At 37.3% G+C, this 21,349-nt stretch overlaps 2 protein-coding genes across 2 annotated transcripts; one reads left to right on the plus strand and one right to left on the minus strand.

The window, feature by feature from the left end:
• Positions 1-768: 768 nt before the first annotated feature.
• LOC148855011 (small ribosomal subunit protein RACK1-like) lies at positions 769-4,689 on the plus strand. Its single transcript, XM_088941621.1, has 2 exons — positions 769-1,939; positions 4,398-4,689. Exons 1-2 carry the CDS (start codon positions 1,097-1,099, stop codon positions 4,497-4,499), a joined length of 945 nt encoding a protein of 314 aa, XP_088797747.1. The 5' UTR covers positions 769-1,096; the 3' UTR covers positions 4,500-4,689.
• A 5,126-nt stretch (positions 4,690-9,815) lies between these two features.
• Positions 9,816-18,507, minus strand: ABCG7 (ABC-2 type transporter family protein). Its single transcript, XM_088941622.1, has 11 exons — positions 18,135-18,507; positions 17,383-17,573; positions 17,148-17,298; positions 16,817-16,949; positions 15,270-15,471; positions 14,285-14,561; positions 13,211-13,342; positions 12,858-13,078; positions 12,120-12,332; positions 11,893-11,977; positions 9,816-10,344 (listed from the first exon to the last, which is right to left on the minus strand). Exons 1-11 carry the CDS (start codon positions 18,405-18,407, stop codon positions 10,036-10,038), a joined length of 2,187 nt encoding a protein of 728 aa, XP_088797748.1. The 5' UTR covers positions 18,408-18,507; the 3' UTR covers positions 9,816-10,035.
• Between the last annotated feature and the right edge of the window lie 2,842 nt (positions 18,508-21,349).

The raw sequence follows: 21,349 nt of genomic DNA on the forward strand, positions 1-21,349 counted from the left end.
AAAACCGACCAAATTTGGTTTCGATTAACTTTGTATAAAAACCAACGGTTAACCGAACCGACCGATGTATATATACAATAATATATTATATATTATATATATATATATATATATTTTAATTGAATAAACCTTACCTGGCACGCGCCTATCCACCTTTCCCCCCTTTCCCACTTTCCCCTTCTTCAAAACCTAAAACAGTAACCCTTGGCTTTCTCACTTCTCGGCTTTCTCACTTTCTCAGTCTCTCTTATCTCATCTTCCCCAATCCCCAATTTTTCCTCCGGTGCCAGTCGTCCTCCAACCAACACCCTCTCACCTAGTGGCCAGTTTTCCCCTTGCTTCAGTGCTTTCTTGTGTCTCTTTCTCTCTCTATCACTTGTCATTTCCATCTTTGCCACACCAACCATCAAGCAAAAAGCATGCAACAACACCGGGCGCCGCCTCGTTGGCAAGCACCAAGCTAGCTTAGCCAGACCTAGCTACAACAACCAACCAAGATGCCAGTCGCCGCCTCAACTCTGCCAAGACCGCCACCTCCCAGGTTCTATCTCTATCTCTCTCATCTCTCATCTCCATGGCTCTGACGCTATGCCACCTCTCAGTCTTTCACTTTAAGTGACAATAACCACCAACCAGTCTGACACTGGTAAATCATCGACCACCATTTCGCCCTCGGAAGCTCGCCCCTTCAGGTTTTTTTTTTCTCCAATTTTTTCTTAATTTTAAGTGCAAAAAAACCAAAAAACCGAAACCTAGCCGGGTTACTTTGGCCACGGCGTGAGCACCCCAACCTACACGCACATGACCTAGAGTTCACTTTGGCCACGGCGTGAGCACCCCAACCTACACGCACATGACCTAGAGTTCACTTTGGCCACGGCGACTCTCATTCAAGTCCAGTTGGGTTCGGGCTGACCCTATAGGTGTACCACGGACGAGTCACAACAGTTTAACAAAGTTGGTATAATCATATTAGGGTTTTTATATGTGGTATAAAATCTCCACGAATTAGGGTTTTTTCATTTTCTCTGCTCCTCTCGTTCTTCCGAACCCTAGTAGAGGAAACTCTGAGAGAGAGACTCACACAGAGAAAACAATGGCGGAGACTCTGGTTCTCAAGGGAACAATGAAGGGTCACTCCGACATGGTGACCGCCATCGCCACTCCTATCGATAATTCTGACATGATCGTTTCTTCTTCCCGTGACAAGTCCGTCCTTGTCTGGCATCTTACCAAGGAAGAGGGAACATACGGTGTCCCCCGCCGCCGTCTCACCGGTCATTCTCACTTCGTGCAGGATGTCGTGCTCTCCTCCGACGGTCAGTTCGCTCTCTCCGGCTCTTGGGACAGCGAGCTCCGTCTCTGGGACCTTAATACCGGCGTTACCACTCGCCGCTTCGTTGGTCACACCAAGGATGTCCTCTCCGTTGCCTTCTCTATCGACAATCGCCAGATCGTCTCTGCTTCTCGGGACCGCACTATCAAGCTTTGGAATACACTTGGAGAATGCAAGTACACAATTCAGGATGCTGACAGCCACACCAACTGGGTGAGCTGCGTCAGGTTCAGCCCCAATACATTCCAACCCACTATTGTCTCTGGATCTTGGGATCGGACCGTGAAGGTTTGGAACCTTACCAATTGCAAATTGCGCTGCACGTTGACCGGTCACGGAGGTTACGTGAACACTGTTGCAGTTTCGCCCGATGGCTCTCTTTGTGCCAGTGGTGGCAAAGACGGTGTGACTCTGCTTTGGGACTTGGCAGAAGGAAAGAGGCTTTATTCGCTTGATGCAGGGGCTATTATTCATTCTCTGTGTTTCAGCCCGAACAGGTATTGGCTCTGTGCGGCTACACAGGATAGTGTTAAGATTTGGGATCTGGAGAGCAAGAGCATTGTTCAGGACTTGAAGCCCGAGGCAACCCAAGGGAAGAATCAGGTATGTTTTGGCTGTTGTTTTTTGGATATAACTGTCTGACATATCTGTTTCGTATTCGTTATTGGTCTTTGCTTGTTCGCTTTTTGGATCCATTATGAAGATTTACAAGAGTTAACTGTGTGTGTGTGTGTATTAATTTACGTAATTAACTGATAAATATCTACCTTATTTGTTCTTTCCGTTTTTATAATTTTATTTGATTGTTTGTTATGATGGTGATCTTATAAGAAACGAGTCTGTCATATCGGTGTTCATGGCTTATCGTTAAGCGTTTATAGTGATTCTTAAATCGTATGCAGTTGCTTTGTTGAATTTGTTTGTTCATCTGGGTTGGTGAGATTTATAGTTTAGACACCTTGTTAGTACATCCGTTTGTCAATTCTGTTCGTGTGCATTGGTCAAGACTTATCTTTGGTGTTTAAGGTTAAACCATATGTTGGTGTTTATATAACTATATTTTCCAATGTAAGAATCCCGTTGCATTGCCTTGAGTTGTTAAGATTGACCCGGATGGATAATTATCAAAAAAAAAAAGATTGGCCCGGATGGATTTTGTGTTAGGTGTTGACATTGTTCAAATGCTCTTAGAATGTTAATGGTGATACGCATAGACGTTCTGTGTATGAGTGCTTTGTTTGATCCAACTAAAGCTATGTGTTGCAAGTGTTTGTGATGCGGGGGTAGTTTGTTTTGTTGCTCTTTCATTATCTCGAGCTGCTGGATCTAACATAATTATAAGAATTTGTTGCTTATCTGGTAAATCCGAATTAAATCATAGTGGTTTCAAGTCATTACATTCTCTTTTATTGACATGAAATTGTTAAGGCTCCATTTATTTGAAGTGCAATTTTATTTGCACTGGTACAAATGCATGAGAGTGCAAATAAAAAAAATGCAAATTCTGGTTCTCTTGTTTTTTGGTTTCATCATATTGCTTCATCCTGTATTTCATTTCATTTGCAATGCAAACAACAAAAAAGTCAAAAGCTGAAACACAAATAAATTAGAATATGTAGTTATGTACTCAAAGCATTTGCACTCTCATAGTTTTGCACCAGAGCAAATGAAATTGCACAGCAAACAACAAACAAGCCTAAATAATTATGTGTGTACGTGGGACATAATTTTAGGGTCGTACTCCAGCTTGCTCATTGAGCATGTGCAACTTCAATATGGCCATGTACGTAAACATAGTTCTTTATTTTAGGTCGACAGTTTTTTCTTGTGCTGCACAATATCTTATATTCTACAGATGCTAGGTTAACATTTTATTAAACTAAGGAAAGGAACTCTGTTTTTTTGGATGTCTGAATGTGTGAATGGAATCAATTGTTTAGATTTGGAAGTTAAGTTTATAGTTGATAGAATTTTACTATTATTCAATAATGAGTAATGGTTTTCATGAAATCATTCTGTTTGAATGTTTGAAGGCATTTCCAATCAGTTGCATATAAAGCCATAAAAACCAAGAACAAAACTGACAAGGAAAATAATGTATGCTTTATTTATCAAAAAATAATGTATGCTTTGGGTCAAAACCATTAGATGCTCAATGTGATTACTAGTTCATTTAGTATAGTTTTTTCTATAAAATGAATCCTCCAGTTTTAACTTCAGAATTTCCATAATTCCATTCTGTAAAACTTCCAATGCCATTTAGTCATTTCTTTATGTGGTTTAAACGGTGGTGTTTCACCAACGGGCTCCACCAGCATTGTCACAGAACTAAATAGGGGACACACTTATATTAGTGAAATTTTTATTTCAAAGTTTTGTGGGTTTTTACTTGTAGTTCATTTGGCATGCTTCTTGAATGGGATTTGTCACTTGGTAGCTAAGTATGCTTTAAACTAAATTAGTTTCCTTATCAGTAACATTCATTTAGTTTATTAATTTAGAATAACTCTGTACCCAAGATTTAGGAAACAGAGCAAGCAGTATCAAGTTGGCAATCCAATGAATCTGTTAGTACTTAGTACTAACTCAGATATAGAAATTACATTAATCATCAAATTGGACCATGCTAGTGATTGGCCTAATTTTCTAGATCTCCATTACCCATTATGTTCTTTTGTGGTACTGCTATTGACACGGTAAAACCAATATAGGTAGCCTGTCTTCCATGAGAATTAGAGAGAATTTGATGCCTAATTCTCATTTGGGATATTATCAATGCAAACTGTGGATATCTGGCTGTGATACTGCTGCCTAAGTGGTTCTTGATTATGTTTTTTGGCAGTTGCTCTCAATTATGTGATATCCTAGATCTTAAGGACTTGAAACCTGATGTCCTGCAACTTTTCTGTGGATTATACTTATCTAGTTTGTTCGATTTCAAAAATCTTGCTGCATTATGTATTTCCTTTGACATACAGTCTAATTGTGTTGGCATTGTTGTCTAAAATGTTTGTCTAATAATACTGGATCAGACGACGTAATTTCTTTTTGTTTTCTGCAGATGTTGTACTGTACAAGCTTAAGTTGGAGCTCCGATGGAAGCACACTTTTCACTGGGTACACAGATGGTGCAATTAGGGTTTGGGGAATTGGTCGTTATTAGAAGCTCCTCGTGATAAAGCTTTTGAGAGTCGTTGTTTTTCTAGTATTTCAAGGCTTTTTTTTTGTTTGAACATGTAAGCAGGATCAGTCTGTTTGATATTTTTTACTTTTAAGTTCAAATTTGACTAGATGATGGATGGCTTTTGGGCCTTCCTTTTTTGGTTTTAATTTTAAGAAATATCTTTTTCTAAGTTACCTCCTGTTACTGCCATAATATTATCTAATGGGGTTTTTAAAGAATGGATTCAAGCTTTTTCTTTTCCAAGTTACTCTCGTTACTGCCACAATATAATCTAAAGGGATTTTTAAGAATTGATTCAAGTCTTTCATTTTGGTAAATTAAGAAATGCTTCAAGTCAGTTAACAAACATAGGAACCCAGCCAAATGCATGTAGGATGTGTTCATCTGTGAATAGAGATTGTGAGGATTGATGTGGGACTAACTTGCTGCTGTTTTTGTGCTCCCATTTGTCCGGAAATAATAAATAAATTAATCTTACTATTGCGGTGGTCCTCTGTTACTGGAATACGTAGAAAAGAAAACTTGTGTTAAAAAATGCAAGTTCATTCTCTAAACTCTATTTTGTCAAATGTTAAATTGCTAATATTATGTTATATTTAATCATCATGTTTGTCTTTCAAACAAAAATTTGTTTTCCAATCAATCTTTTTTGCATTGACTGGTTTATTACATTATTTATTATGTTACATGCAGAGTTGCAGTATAAACTAAGGGTTTGTTCGTTTCTTCTTAACTCTCACCTCTTAAGAGGAATTTTTTAATTTTAAGAGAAAATTGGTTATTCTTTTTCTCTTTATCTCTTATCTCTTAAAGTGCAATTATGCAACTTTTTGTTTTCTAATGATACCCCTCAAAAAGACAAACATAAGCTCTCATATATGGGGTCAAAATGGATATTTGATAGTTTTTAGAATTCATAATAACATTCTCTGCATTTAGAGTTCAAAGGAAAAAAAAGTTCACCAATATCAATATACCTCTTCATATAATTGTTACACTTTAGTATGGTTTTTGTTTATTAGATAAATGGTGCCATGTTCGTAAAGTTGTTTTTCATATCAGTAATTATTGGGCCATGAAATTAAAAATGAGATCTAGATTTGCTACCAAATTTCTAACAGAGACTTTTGAACATGATCCGAAGCCACACATCTCATACATTATTGTTGTCTCAAAAGTCAATCAGATTTTGGATCTCCTACTCACAAGAATATAATCCACCCCTACCCACTAAACACTACCTTGGTACCTCCGTGTAGAGGTGTAAATCAGGTTGAGACGCTCGCAGCCCGGCATAAACGCTATTGGTCCATGCTAGGCCAGCACGGAGGTCCGTGCCGTGTTGGATTGGGGGTTTGAGGCCCATGGGCCGGCACAATAGCACATGCCGTGTCGCCCATGGCCCACATGCCGGCATGGTCCAACCTGTAGTACAGCACGAAGCATGGCCCGCCGTGCTCGGTGCGCTCGAGAATATAGTCATTGCCCCCCCCCCCTTCCAAAAAAAAAGGGGCCTAACGGTTAGTTTCAGCTTTTTGGGTTTTTTTTTACAAAAATACCCCCCAATAGCTATAAATAACCATATTAGGGGGTATTTGTGTATTTTGCTTATGGGGATTGACAAAATAACATAAATGCCCCCCAACAGTTATATAACAACTAGTTTAGAGGGCATTTTGGGTAAAATTATAAGTAACATTACAATGACCAAAATACCCCTCCCAACAACTAAATAACAAATAGTTTTTAGGTATTTTGGGCAATTGAATTATGTTCAATTCCTATAAATAGCCCATTAGCCCTATCTAGCTATCCTCCACCATTTTCATCACACCAATTTAACAATCAGTGAATCAACATTCAACAATTATCCTATTAAGTTATTACTTATTCTCTTAATCTCTTCAACCTTTCCTCTCACAGTCTCTTTCAATCTCATACATTCTCTACAATCTGAGTGAACTCTAATAGTCCCATAGTCTGATTGATTGATTGTTTGATTCTCCAAGTTAGTAGTTTGGGAGGCTTGGAGCTTTGGACGTTGTCACGTTGAAATCAAATTGGGAATATGGGATTCTAAACCGACAATCTGGGATTCTGGGGTAAGTCCAATTATATTAATTTTATTTTTTTAGGTTTTGAAAAAAAAATGGCCAGTTCTTCCCAAAACCATAAGTTTAGTAGCCTGATTTGGAGAATATTTAAAATAGAGGATGCTGAGGGGAAGAGAAAAAGGGCAATTTGTCATAAATGTAGAAATGACTTTAGCTATTGTAGCAAGGGTGGTACTGGCCATTTGACTAGACATTTTCTTACACATGAGAAGGAAGAAGAAATAACCCACAACTTAAATGAATTTTTGAAATAATATTAGTGAATAATAAAATTTAAAAATATTTGGAGAAGTCGGAGTCTTAGAGAACATTTCTCACCGCCAATCCCACCATGGCACATGATCCGTGACCTACTAACCCCTCCGGTGTCTACAGGCTATAGTTCCACTGGAGTCTTGTTTAGTTGTTTTAGTGCAAGACCTACAAGTACCACACTACGACACTAACACTATAACAGTCTACCAGGGTTGGCTAGATACAATCATGAATCATGATGCATAATATAAATTACAACTTTATAATTACAAGACAAAGGAAGGAATGATATTACAGACTAGTACAATACTACATACATCGGATATTTGGTTTTTCACCTGAAGCAAATGATGAAAGTGTGTGTGAATGCTTTCATCATAATTACAAGACAAAGGAAGGCATGATATTACAGACTAGTACAATACTACATACATCGGATATTTGGTTTTTCACCTGATGTATATGTAAGTTTTGTTTAAATTGTAAATTTTAACAAATAACCCACAATTTTTTATTTTGTCAAATTATTATAAATTTTGTTTTAATTTTATTTAGCTTATTTGCTATTAATGTAATTTTGTATTTTCAATTTGTAACTATATAGTCTATAGTCTATAATTCTATATTGCATTTTTTATATTTTATTAATTTATTCCATTTTCATATTTCATTCATCCAAGTATGAAGTTTATGAAGCATCCAACCATTGTATATTTCATAATTTCAATATCTGTGTAATTGTATGCTTTGTAATTTGTATCATCATTCATTCAAATTTAAATGAATAAAATTCTTAAATTCTTATATGAATTGTTTTATACTTTTATTTATTTATTCTTTGGGTTATTTGGTAATCATAAATTTGTTATTAATTTATTATTCATTTCCTGTCCTGATTTCTGAATCATGATCCAATGATCTTGAATACCTGATATGACAATAATCCATTCAGTGAGTCTATCCCAGTTTGGCCCAAGCCCAAGGCCCGCCCTATGGCCCAACCCGGCACGACCCAAACCCACGGCATGGCCTGCAGCCCTGGCCTGCAGCACGGCACGTGCCTGCCTTTAGCACGGGCCACCCACAGGCTGTGCCGTGCCGGCCTGGCATGGCCCACTTTACACCTCTACCTCCGTGCATTGGGAACATCTCTCCCCATGCATAACAACATATAAGAGAATGAGATGTTCCCCATGTATAACTATGATGCTATGTGGGTAAGTGTGGGTAGAGTTATAGGTAGGAAACCAGGATACCATCAATAACATGTTTGAGATGTGCAGCCATGCATTATGTTAAAAGCTTTGTTGGAAGCAGATCTGGCAAGCATGAAATAAGAAGTATGGTGTAGTTGTAAACATTCAATGGACCGTTAGAAAGGATGATGGCCACAGGACATAATCTTCTTAGCCTTTTTTCTACCTTTAACAATGTTCCATTGATGGTTTGTCTCTCTTCAATGATTGACAGCTCCTATGAACATATAGCAAAGGTTACAGGTCACACCCAAGTAGAGGTGTCAATCAGGGCTGAACTCACATGAGTTCGGGCAGTGGGCAATACCAGGCCAACCTCCTAAAGTATCCAAAGGGAAGAAAACACAGCTCAACTCAGCCTGTGGGTTGACACGGCATGGCCTGCCAAAAGCACAGGCCACCCATGGGCCGATTTACACCTCTGCACCCAAGGTTCAAGATATGATACGCCCCCACACGGTGGAACCGTGGAAGGGGTGTATCAGTAGTTCAGTACTTTGAATCACCATTTTCTTTTTTTTACTTTGTTTACAGAAATAGGGAAGAGAGCCAGAGGGGTAGGTCTTACGCCTGCCTACCCCTGAAATAAGGGGTGTATCAGTAAGTAATTTGAATCACATTTTTCTTTTTTCTTTTTCCAAAAATAGGGCGGAGGGCAAGAGGGGTAGGTCTTGCGCCTGCCTACCCATGAACTGATGAACGTATAAATGTTGGTGGATACGTGACAAAATTTTGAACTTTTTTTTTTTGACAAGTGACAATTTTGAACCTTGGTTACACCACAAGGACATATGTAGTTTCCCTGTTAGTAGGGAAAACGATTGTTGCTTCTAGCCATTTTTGTTTCTTGACCTTTGTCACAAGCTTTCTTATTGCTTCTCAGCCATTTTTATAAGCTTGGCTGTCGACCTTTGTCACAAGCTTTCTTATCATTATCAATCCTAGGAATTCATTTGACTAGACAAAGTTCAGATTATTGTCGAATTAAATCATGAACTTCAAGCTACGCTATGAAGATGCCTTGCTGATTAATAACTTTGCCTTTCACGATCACAGCAGATTGCAGTCACAGGAAACAGAAGTAGTTCTTTTTTACTGTTTTCAAATCCTCTGCCATGTGCCTTACAATGTGAATTCAAGAACATGATGTACCTAGCGACGTTTATTACTAGCAGATCCGGACCCTAAATGTTCATCATCTATTATACTGTAATACCGTTTATACATGTGCATAAAAAAATATAACCATGGCAGAGAAATAAAAGAGTTCTAAACCGGGTAGTGAGTAGTCCTGCTCTCTTGGGTTCCAACACAGTAAGTCCCTCGCCAACTTAAGTGGGACTTCCACGCTTATGTCAGTAGAAGTTGCCAGCCAGCTTGAGGTTAAGTCTAGCTGGTTATAGCAGAGACCTGGGATCAAAGAGTTCGGATCTGCTGACCGCAACACATTCCCGGCCACATTCACCCAGCCACACATTGAGAACATCAGTTTTACTTTACATAGCTGATATTCCCAATGTGCGGTTGAGTGAACGTGGCCAGAAATGTGTCAAGGTCAGTAGATCTGGCCTTGGATCAAATCATACCTTCACTAGGGTTGGGGGTTTTAGGGAGGCTAGCCTCTTTGACTAGCCATTTTCCCCAAAAAAGAAAACAGAATAACTTGTATGTATAAAAAAAAAAAAGAATACTAACCATTCCATATTTCCATCGTAGCCCTGGTTGGTTCTTTGATACAAATTATTAATTCATAAAGATGAACTCCTGCTGATTACATGCCTCGCTCATACAGCCTCCAGAATAATAATGTCAATGCAATCATGGCGCAGCGTTCCCAGTGTGACCTGCATCAAAGTCTGCAGAGGATAGACTAAACATATCCACAACTACCTACAAGCCTTCTAGGATAAATGGCTGGAATTGATCAACTGGAGGAGACTCGAGCTGTTGGCTTGGTTCGATTTGGTCAAGGGGAGGGGGTTCCAGCTGCTGGTATGGCTCAGGTTGTTCAGATGGAGGAGACTCAATCTTCTGATGCTGTTTCAGTTGATCAGGAGGAGGCAGCCCAAGCTTCTGGTATTTGGGTTTGTTCCTCTCAAGGAGAAGGTAAGTTGTGCAATACCAAAACAAGAGTATCCTACCCTGCGCCACCAGTGTTTCCCTAATATGACTCTCTCCAAAGGAGAGCCTCTCAAGCGCCTGACAAACCCAAACACCAAACAAAAAAATAATGACTATATCAGGCAAAAAACCAAGAACAAAAAGAATATCAAATAATGAGCCCCATTACTGGTTTTCCATATTCTAATCTGATTTAGCAATAACAACGTTGAATTTGGTCGACTATATGAAATGTTCTCCACATGTAATTTCTTTTCTTATGGCCTAATAAACATGTTCTTCCACAAGGAATTTGATCTTAATCTTAGCCAAAAAGGCCGAGAAAGAATTTAATCTTGGGTTGCACTACAGGCCCTTAAAAAAGTGTAAAATGGTCTAACACAAACAAGTACCAAGTTACCAACTACCAGCCCTCATAGTCATATTTAGGATACCATGTGAAAGTGAAATCATTAATGTATTATTAGAAACATAGAGTAACACATTAAGGGATAAAATGAGAGAAAGTAGACTAAGATGGCTTAAGCATATATATAGACTACCATTGCACTAGTGAAGGAATTATCTAATGCAAGTTGGGAATCCTAAAACAGTTTGTGAAAGAACAAAAAGTTATTGATTGTTACAATCATATATTTTGGATTTTGTGTATGGGTTCCCTCTTAGGGCTATTTTGCAACTTCCCCCCGCCCCCTCCCCATCTAGGTATAAATTTTTCTTATCATACTAATCAAGGTTAAGGTGGCTGCCCCTCCACCTGTGATTTCAGGACTAGAAGGGAAAATTGACTCAATTTCAATTTAGATATTTTAAGTAATAGCTGCATCTCCTACCAAGGTTTTTCAATACTTAGATATATCACTAGAATTTAAATCCTCATAGGCTTTTTCACTGGGTTGCTTTTTGGCTAAACCAACGAACATCATGTTGGCTTTGTAGGTGTTATCAAGTCTAGAGGCTCAATTTCTCCTTTCATGATAAGATTTCTCTCAGATCCATATGTCCTTAGAAATGACCGAGTAATGTACTGTTATATCCTCCATAAAGAGAAGAAGAAAGAAATAGAAATCAAGGAATAAATAAAACAAATTAAAAGAGACTTATTGGGGAAAAATATAAGTTTTGATAATGCAACAGGAAAAATTATTTATTTTGGATTGTCAGGGGGTTGCTTTTAGAAAACATTGTTTTTCCCTTAAGTTTGCATTTTTATCAGTAAATTTGAAAGTATTTCTTTTATGATAATTCTCTCTTCTACCTAGGAATAAGCGTATTCCGGTTGAAACTGAAAAACTGAACCAAATTCGTTTTTTGGTGCAGTTATTTCAGTTTCGGTTTCAGTATTCAGATATGAAAAATTGGTTAACTGAAAAAAACCGAATTATCCAAATCTTATTTTGTATATATGAAATTCAGTTTTAACCAAAATAATCACATAAGAAATTCAGTTCAGTTATTTAGCTATTGCCTTAATTCAGTCAGCTCAGTTTTCCCTCTTAGGCATTCAGTTAATTTGGTTCAATTTTTTACTAAATAAACCGAATGCTCACCCCTACTTCTACCAAAGATAGGATATTCCATTTTACTACAGGTGACATCAAAATGGATCCGGTTCAATTTCTCTACCTGCTCTCCAGTTTGAATGTCAAATGAATGCTGATGATCAAATTGAAGACCTCTAAATTCATTGATGCAAAGTCCTTGAAAAGCCCTGAAACAATGAATAAAACCCAAAGATAAGATGAGCATTGGCACATCCATCAAGTTGCATGAAATTTGGGAAGCATGTTTTGTACCAAGAAAAACATAATTTGGGAAGCATGTTTGATCCAACTTATTAATGAAATGCTTACCATCTTATAAGAGACACCCGTGGAATCCAGCGGAAGATGATTGGTGTGTTATCGGCATTTACATAATAACCACCAAATACAATAAATACAGTCATAAGGGATGGTCCCAAGGCCATTGCTGCTTCTGTAGTTGGAACCATAGCCCCGACAGTGAGACCCATTGCAGATGCAGCAAATGATTCTATTGTAACAATTCCACAGAACTTCCCAAATCTGAAAAGTCAAAGTTAAAGGTTAATATCTTCCAACTGAGACAAGGGGCCACTTTGTAGGTTTGAATTTGAAGCTACAAAAATGCCAAAGATTAAAAATCTACAATTTGGTTCTAACACGAAAAATTATGTATGAAAAAAATGTGCTTTTATAGTCTGACCAGAATGACTTGCAAATCCATATTTGCATAACTGTTGGATGGTAGAGGTATTTTAGTATCAGTATACTTTTTCCTCAACCATTTCTTCCCACTGACTGCAGTTAGTCAAGTATGTATTGGAACAGAACTGATAATTTCTCCAGATGTAGTCACATGGTTAGTGAATGGAAATTTTGCATGTAACCTTGGGGCCTTTTGGACCTTGTCCTGATAAATATAATTCATTCAATATATTTGCTCCTGAAGGAAAATTTCTGACTCTTGTCTTATAAAATACAAATCAACAGAATAAACAATCAATTTTTAATGCAACAAATCAAAGAAACTAAATTGCAAGTGGACTTGTTCCGCAGTGGGCAACTTACCTAGATAAAGTAGGATGAAGATGTGCCATGGGATACAAAATCCCACCAAACAATAATGGAAATGCTGCACCAACAGGGATTTCAGCCAACAATTTAGAAAGTAAATATGGCCCTAATGCATAAGATCCCTTGGCACGCTCTCTATCTACAATTGCACGCTCCTTTGGGAAAACACCAACAGTTTTGGTAAGTGCAGCCATTGCGGTGTTTATGGCAGCAACCTTCAAAATCAGAAAATTCCGAAGGAAAGAAAATATTAAGCACTAAATAAACAACCAAGACAGGTAGGGAAAATGAAACAGGCATCATTCAAAGATAGAAAATGAGACTGGTAGTGAGAACCACATAGGTACCTGAAGTAGACCCATCCTGTCCTGTATAGATGTCTGGGATCTTCCCATACGCCAAAAGACTGACCCAAATATTAAAGCTGATGCAATAGACATTCTTGCTCGAACTTTATTTGTAGGTCCATCTCGAGAAGCCTACGCAAAATATTGTTGGAAAATCAGCCACTGATAAATAAGTTAAAAAGGACTTGAAACTGGTGATGATTGTTTAAATAGTTTGATCTCTGCAGAGAGGCTACAAGACTAATTCTGATGGTGCTCATATATACACAACCACATTATGAAGAAACTTCTTTCCTAAGTACTGTTAAATGATTTGGTCTTTGTATATCAGCTACAAGACTAGTTCTCATGGGTCATGGATGCATGCCATCACATTTTAAGAAGCTTCTGTCCTAATAACACTCATACAAAATATGGAAGTCAAATTTCAGTGGACTAAGAGGTGTGCCAATTCCTTGGCAGACTCATTGGCTAAACAAGGGGTGGGAAGAGATAATTTGTTCTGGGCAACATTGTAATCTGCATGTTCTCTTGGGAGGGTTAAGAGTTTTAACCCCCTCCCTTTGTATTTTTCTATATTAATATCTCTTAATAAAAGTATTTGTTATTTATCAAAAAAAAATAACACTGATGAGTTTGTAACTCTAGATTGATGCACGAGGGAAGAACACCAATCAAGCTAAAAGGAAAAATGAAAAGTTTATAAGATGGCTATAAGATTGGTGGTGTGGCCTTGAACAACATGCCAAAAAAAAGTGTGACAAAGGTGTAAAACGTCAAGGAGCTAGAGGCAGGTGACAAGCACATGGATTTGTAGTATTAAGTATGAACAATGATTTGGGGGCTTACAGTTTAATAATGTACATGGCCAATGACAAAAAATAGGATTGATGTAGCCAACCCCGTATAGTTGGGATAAAGATTTTTTAGTTGAGTTGTGTTGAGTTCACATAGCAATAATAAAAGAATCACAAATACTGGACTAAAGTCTGAGTCAGTGTTAAAATAAAACAGAATTATAATCACAAATTGAAATTTAAATGAAAATTTTGGAAGAAGGAAAAAAATCAATGCCTGCATCCATGCCCGTTTAAGGAGCAACCAGAACTGCCTCCACCAAGCACCTTTCTTCGTGGCAACAGATCTCCTGCTACTTTTTGTGGTATACATATAGCCATCCCTTCTGGTAATTGGAGTTGCATAAATAATGGTTGACGTCTTCTGTGCAAATGCCTCAACAAGACCATCAATTCTCTTTTGGGAGGAGTAAACAGTTTCAGAAGAACTATAGTCGACAGATATCAGATCGGCCAGAAATTCAGCAGGATTCACATGATCTGGACATTGATATCTGTTCAATAATGACTAATTAGTTTCTATTAGAAAAAAAGTACCATAATCTGTTAAAAGTTGAAGGACAAAGGGCTAGGGGTAGAGCAAAAAGGACATGGGTTGAAGTAGCAAGGAATGATTTAAGTAATCATAATTTAACACATGATCTGGGCATTGATATCTGTTCAATAACCACTAATTAGTTTCTATCAGAAATTAAATATCAGAAAAGAAAAGGCCAAAATATGTTGCAATTTGAAGGGGAGAAGGGCTAGGGGTAGACGTAGACCAAAAAGAACATGGGTTGAAGTGGTAAGGAATGCTTTAAGCACTCATAATTTAACAAAGGCTTGGATGACGATGATGAAAAGAAAAGAATATAGATGCATCAAAATTTCTGTCAAAGAATGTTGCAATGAAAATTATAATAATTTAAGGAACAGTCAAAATAATCTGACAGAAATTGAATATGAAAACATCAGAAGTAAGAGCTTTATGTGATCTCATGTCAAAAAGGAAACTCAGTTATGCACGATCAACGACTGAAATAAATACCAGAAGGAAACTTCAACATGGTAGAAAACTATATGAGGACAATTCATCCAAATATAAAAAACCATAAATTTCAGCTAGCATGAACTAAGTTAGGAAAACAGTAAGAACAAAAGATTAGTAATAATGAGCTTTAAATAAAAAAATACAAGAAAATATAGGGTCAGCTAACAACCCAAATTTTGAGAAATATGACAGCAGTTCTTCACGAGCAGGCCCTGCATAAATGAGTGCACCTTCTGCTAGCAGCACAATGTCATCAAATTTTGCATATACCGAACCTCTAGGTTGATGTATGGAACAAATAACAGTATGCCCATCCTGTGCTAGTTGTCGGAGTGTCTCCATCACCCTTTCTGCCTGGAATGCATCAAGTCCTGCATGCACCACAAGCATTTTCATCAAATAGGACCAACCATCTGTTATTGCTAGAATGGCAAATCCCAACAGGATGGATGTAGCATGTACTCCAATATATGTTAGTTTTATGTCTTCCTGAACTTACTGATGCACTTCACAGACTGGAATTTGTCTGAAACTTGACTAACATGACATGGTCAAAGAAACATCATACATCACTTTGTAGACTTGTAGTGCATGTTTTCAGTCATCTCAAAATTCTCTAAATGGTAACTCTACCATCCTCAAGTTTAACAATATTTTTTTCCTGCTCTTGGGTAAAGGTTAAAAACTATGAAAACATATTAAACTCATTTTTTTTTTGATAAATAACATATTAAACTCATATTAGAAAAAGAGTTGCTTCTTCCCATAAGAAATCCCTACATCATTTAAACTCAAGTCAATAGAATTTGCAACCAGAAGTGGTAGAGTTTATTTCATATTAGTTAGGCTTCATACAATTTCAATTAAACAATAATCACCATATTGCCAACCAAAAGCAGGTGCTGCTTCCAACTCTTTGCTCATGGACTTGCAGAATATCAGGATGTTGCTTTGGAAAAAAAAAGGAGGAAAATTAAGAGAATACCAAACAAAGTAGCATAACACCTCAAGACCTTGCATGCATGTTTATTAAGAAATAGGAGAAGGAAAAAATAATTACACAACTTGGCAGTTGATGAATCTAAACTACAAGATTGGTTTCAGTGGAGACATGCTGCCATCAGATTTTTCACTTTCAAAAAGAAAATAACTTACCCCTATTCACATATTTCCTTTTTAGCCCAGGCTAATTCATATGTTTCTTGAAGCCTCTAGCATTAAACCATACATTTCACAGGTAAAAAAAAGAAGGCAGTATAGGGACTCCAAAGCAATCAATAAGGACAGCAAAGGAGAGTAAGCCAGTCAAAGAAACTCCTTGTAGGAAAGGTTTAGAAAATGATGAACCTCCCACACAGAAAGAAGTTAACAATGACTTATTAGTGTTTTTTATTCCATCTAAAGGGAGATTTTAAATACTTTGGAATCTTAAAACTTGGACATCCATAAGCAAGAAGTAATTATATTCCTTTCTTCATTTGGAACAAAAAAAAAAAAGAAAGAAAAAATAAGTTCTCAAAGCCATCTAATAAGAGCAAATGGTGGATCCTAAAATAGGACAAAATATGGCAGAGATATCCCTTTGCAGATCACCCTGCAAGGCTGCGACTACACTGAAAATCATAAAAATGAGGCAGACCAAGTTATAAAATCCAAGGTTAGTGCTACAGATAAACTAAAGAATAACTGATGGCAACTTTCAAAATAAAAACCTACCAGTTGTTGGTTCATCTGCAAATATAACAGATGGGCTTGCAATCAGTTCACATGCAAGTGACAGGCGTTTCTTCTCTCCCCCACTGACTCCGCGAACTTTTGCATCACCAACATTGGTATCAGCACAATTAACCTTTCAACACAAGAAAATTAAAAGCATTAACCAACAAAAAGATGTTCATAATTTTCAAGATTGTTGCTGACCACTTGGCATGTTGTACTTGTTCAAAGCAAGAACAGCTGCCAACTTGAAGAACAAAGGATTATCCAAAACCAAATACAGACAAAAACACCAGTACTCTAATTGTGGTATTAGTGAAGCCAGTCTTACCAAGCCCAGACGGAAAAGTAGACTGTTCACATATTCTTCCCTCTCATCAACTGATAATTTATTGGAAAGTTGGAGCTCGGCAGCAAGAGAAAGTGTTTCCCGCACTGTTAGCTGCGAGAAAAAGAGGTCCTCCTGTCTCACATAGGCAAACCTGCCAAAACAAGAAATGATACTAAAATTGATAACAACCACAATGAAATGAATCAATCACATGAGTTATTGGAATTCAACATACTTAAAAGCCTCCTTTGATATTGGCTGCCCATTGACGTCCAGAAGGCCTGACAGATGCAATCTTGGTGATGCTGTGAGCTGACCTGCAAGAACATTTAGCAAAGTCGTTTTCCCTGATCCTGAGGGTCCCATGATCGCCAGCAGCCTGCCTGGTTTTGCTTCTCCACTCACATTCTTAAGCAAAAAACGCATCTACAAGAATTAAGGAAATACATAGATAAATAGAGTAAACAATACTGCATGAATCTGCTCATAATTGAAGTAGTAACATCGCGAACACATTAGGTAGCACAACAGAATTTGGTCATTCCTTTTGGTTTCGCTCACATTTTCCAGTAACTTGTAGGCTCCAAAATTAAATAAAACACTTGTTTTTTAAATTAAATAACATATTTATTCAACTCTGGATGCTAGAAGATTATCAGAATTCACACCGATCAACAATAAAGATCATCAGAATTAATCAACAGAAGAATCATTGTCTTTGTTTTCTTTTTGCTATTGTTAATAACCCAAGGGGGATAAAGTTATTCGGACTACAAGCATGTTATCCAAAAAACTTGCATTTCACTCTAACGTACGCTTCCCCAAGACCAGGTCAAGCACTTTGAAACAGAACTATAAGAGAAAACCTCGAAGCTCCTTCTATCATGCGCTTCTCAAAGGATAATAATAAACCCCACGCATAACAATAAACAAGAAGCGTAACCGAGTAACGGAAGAGTCAAGACGAATACGAATGAGTAAGCTTACCATTTTGCCGGATTTGTCTGAAAGGGAGCAAGTAATGTTCGTCCACCGAATTGTAACGGGAGTGACTTTTCCCGTGACTGGGGCTTCTCCTCCGTCATCTTTTCCGGGGTAGTCATCGTCGCCGTCAGCCTCATTTTCCGGCAATAGCACAGGGCCTGGGCCAGAGAACAAACGAAACAAAAGAGCTGCTGCTACGGCAGCCAGTATCTGACCCACACCGTTCCCGCCGAGACCCACAATCTGGCCCACTCGCTTCCCGCCGAGCATAACCATCTCCACTTCTTCAGTTCTCTTCTTCCTTGTTCCTCTCCCCGTGAAGGCGTGGAGCGTGAATGAATGTGTTACTGAGCTAAAGATATTTTATCTGTTCTATTATCTTGAATTTTAATTTCCGTTTAATTATATGATCTAACTTCTAGGGTCCAACGGCTACGATTTTGTATGACGGAAATGACAAAAACAGCCTTTAACAAACAGCGACAAACTTCTGAATCGGATCTGGAGCATCTCGCTCCTCCTTCACGGCGAGATGTTCCCGATGTACGGATGAAATAACAGTTGGAACCCTGCGTTGGGATCAGATCTAAAACCCCGGTTCCCGGAAGCAATTCCATCATTCCACGGTCTTTGGTCTGTTTGACAGTTGGGTCGCAAAACTAGCATGTAAGTGCTATGAACAGCATTGAAATCATAAGCACCAAGAAATACAAAGCATTACAACCGCGATCATCTCTCGTAATTGTATATTGTTATGTGCAAGAGATGTTCCTGATGAACGGATGTGAGTAGAGCTCCCATAGGTAGCGTGTCCTTCGACACCCACGTGTCCTTCACGAACCAAACGTGGACGTAAGTGTGAGTGTGGACGGTGAGACTAGATCTGCTCCCCACACAAGGCGCCTCATTCGCGTCTCACAAGCACACCGTATCATGCATTGGGAACATCTCACTTATAAGTTATTATTATGTCCTTATTCGCTGATTGAGGTTACTACAGTATAGTTGCAGCCAAGGCAGATCTGACGCGTGACACGTGACATAATAAAAAGCTTATTTTTAAAACCAAACAATCACCATGTCAGCAAAACCATTGGCTGAAACTCTGCATCATTCTTTATCGGGGTTGGGCAAAGTTTTTTTTTTTTTTTTGGAAATTATCTAAAACTCACCCATTTTAGCATTTGTTGGTGATGTTTGACACCGTAGCGTTTTATAAGCATTCAGTTTTATAAGTGGGCCCTAATTTAATTTGTTATATTTATTTAATATTTTGAAAAATAAAAAAATGGTTGCAATTTAAGTGGGCATTTAAAGTGATTTGGCTTAATATTAAATATTTTATAATGATAACTTTGTGACATCTCAAAAAATATTTTTCAAATGAGAAAATTCCAGATTAGTACCTTATATTTTGGGTCTAGTGTCATTTGATCCCCCAACTTTAAATATCATAATCTAATACAAATACTTTCAAAATGCAACAATCTACTATTTGTCGTTAATCAACTGTTAAGTGGCATATGAAAAACTATAAATGCCCTTAAATATCATCTAATTTTCTTTATCTACCATCAAAATGTCCTCAAAACTAATACACTTTTCATTATCTTCTTCCTCACTAAGATGAAACAGAGGTATAAGTTTTTGAAATCTACTCAGCAAAGTAGGACGAGTTCTTGTTTTGCAAATTGATCAACTGCTCGTCCACTTAGTGATCATCTTACCTCTAAACATAGCTGAGTGATAAGATAGCGGCCATGGCGAGGGTCAGCAACACACATCATGTTCTTGGCATCCCACAACTGCTAGTCAACTCTGGGACAGGAAGAGCCTGATATTGTTGAGAACCACGTAAGGTCATGGGGCAAATCCAACCATAAAAAAGTGGAGACGGGAATGGAATTAAGTTCACGGCAAGCTTCCTCAAATCAGAGTTCAGCTGCCCAAGGAACTATGAGACAATGGTGACACCACTCATGGTTGCAGAGATCAAATGATTCAAATCGCAAAAGCCGGTAGTAGTAAGCTTGAGAGTCCTGAAGCAAATATCATACAAAGCTTCATTATCAACAACCATATACTCATTTGTGTTTTCTACAAGCTAACGAACAAAAAGGGTTGCATTGTATGGCTCAACCACCGTATCCAAAAACTTTTGGGCTTAGTTTTAGAAGAGTACAAATACAAATATATACAGTATAAATACATACAAAATAATACAAAATATAAGATTTTGCGCTCTACATATTTGCATTTGTACTCCTTCCAAACTCAGCCTTGGGGAGGGGGAGACAAAAAATGCGAGCACCATCCGATTAGGGTACTCTTCCCTTATCTTTGAAATGAACAAAGTACCCACACCAAAACCAGTTCCTCCACCTAAAGAGTGACAAACTTAAAATTAGGGTCTTGATCGACAAGTTTTGGATTGGATTCAATCTGATCCAAATCTTATCAAATCAGATTTGGACAGTCCATTATAATTATTGAATTGGGTCAATCCAAAATAAATTGGTCCATGTTTTAATTGGTTTGAATTGAACCTAAACCAAATTTCCTATAATCCAATCATGATGTCAAACCCTTGTCTAATTTGAAATTGAACAAAACTAAAGCCGACATAAAATCACTTTTATTAAAATATTTTTATGAAAGCATTTTATGAGAACACATTTACAAAGCACTTTTATAAAAGTAATTTTATGAAAAGTACTTTTATGAAAGCACTTTTACAAAAATTACTTTTATAGAAGCAATTTTATAAAAGCACTTCAATAAAGGCACTTTTACAAAAGTACTTTTGTAAACGCACTTCTATAGAAGTATTTTTACACAAAAGCACTTGTATGAAATCACTTTTACAAAAGCACTTTTATAAAAGTACTTTTATAAAAGCACTTTTATAAAAGTACTTTTATAAAAGCACTTTTATGAAAGAACTTTTATGAAAGCACCTTTATGGAAGTACCTTTATAAAGAACTTCTGCAAAAGTACATTTATGAAAGCATTTTTACAAAAGCACTTTTATGAAAGCAATTTTATAAAAACACTTCCAAGAAAGTACTTTTATAAAAGCACTTCTACAAAAGTAATTTTACAAAATCATTTCTACAAAAATACTTTTATAAAAGTACTTTTATGAAAGCACTTTTGCAGAAGTTCTATTTCATTGCCAAAAAGGTATATTTTTGTAATTTTTAGATTTTCTTCATTT

The sequence above is a fragment of the Nelumbo lutea genome, chromosome 4, assembly GCF_056320005.1.
Source record: "Nelumbo lutea isolate HS-2025 chromosome 4, American lotus-T2T, whole genome shotgun sequence".
Classification (NCBI taxonomy): Eukaryota; Viridiplantae; Streptophyta; class Magnoliopsida; order Proteales; family Nelumbonaceae; genus Nelumbo; species Nelumbo lutea.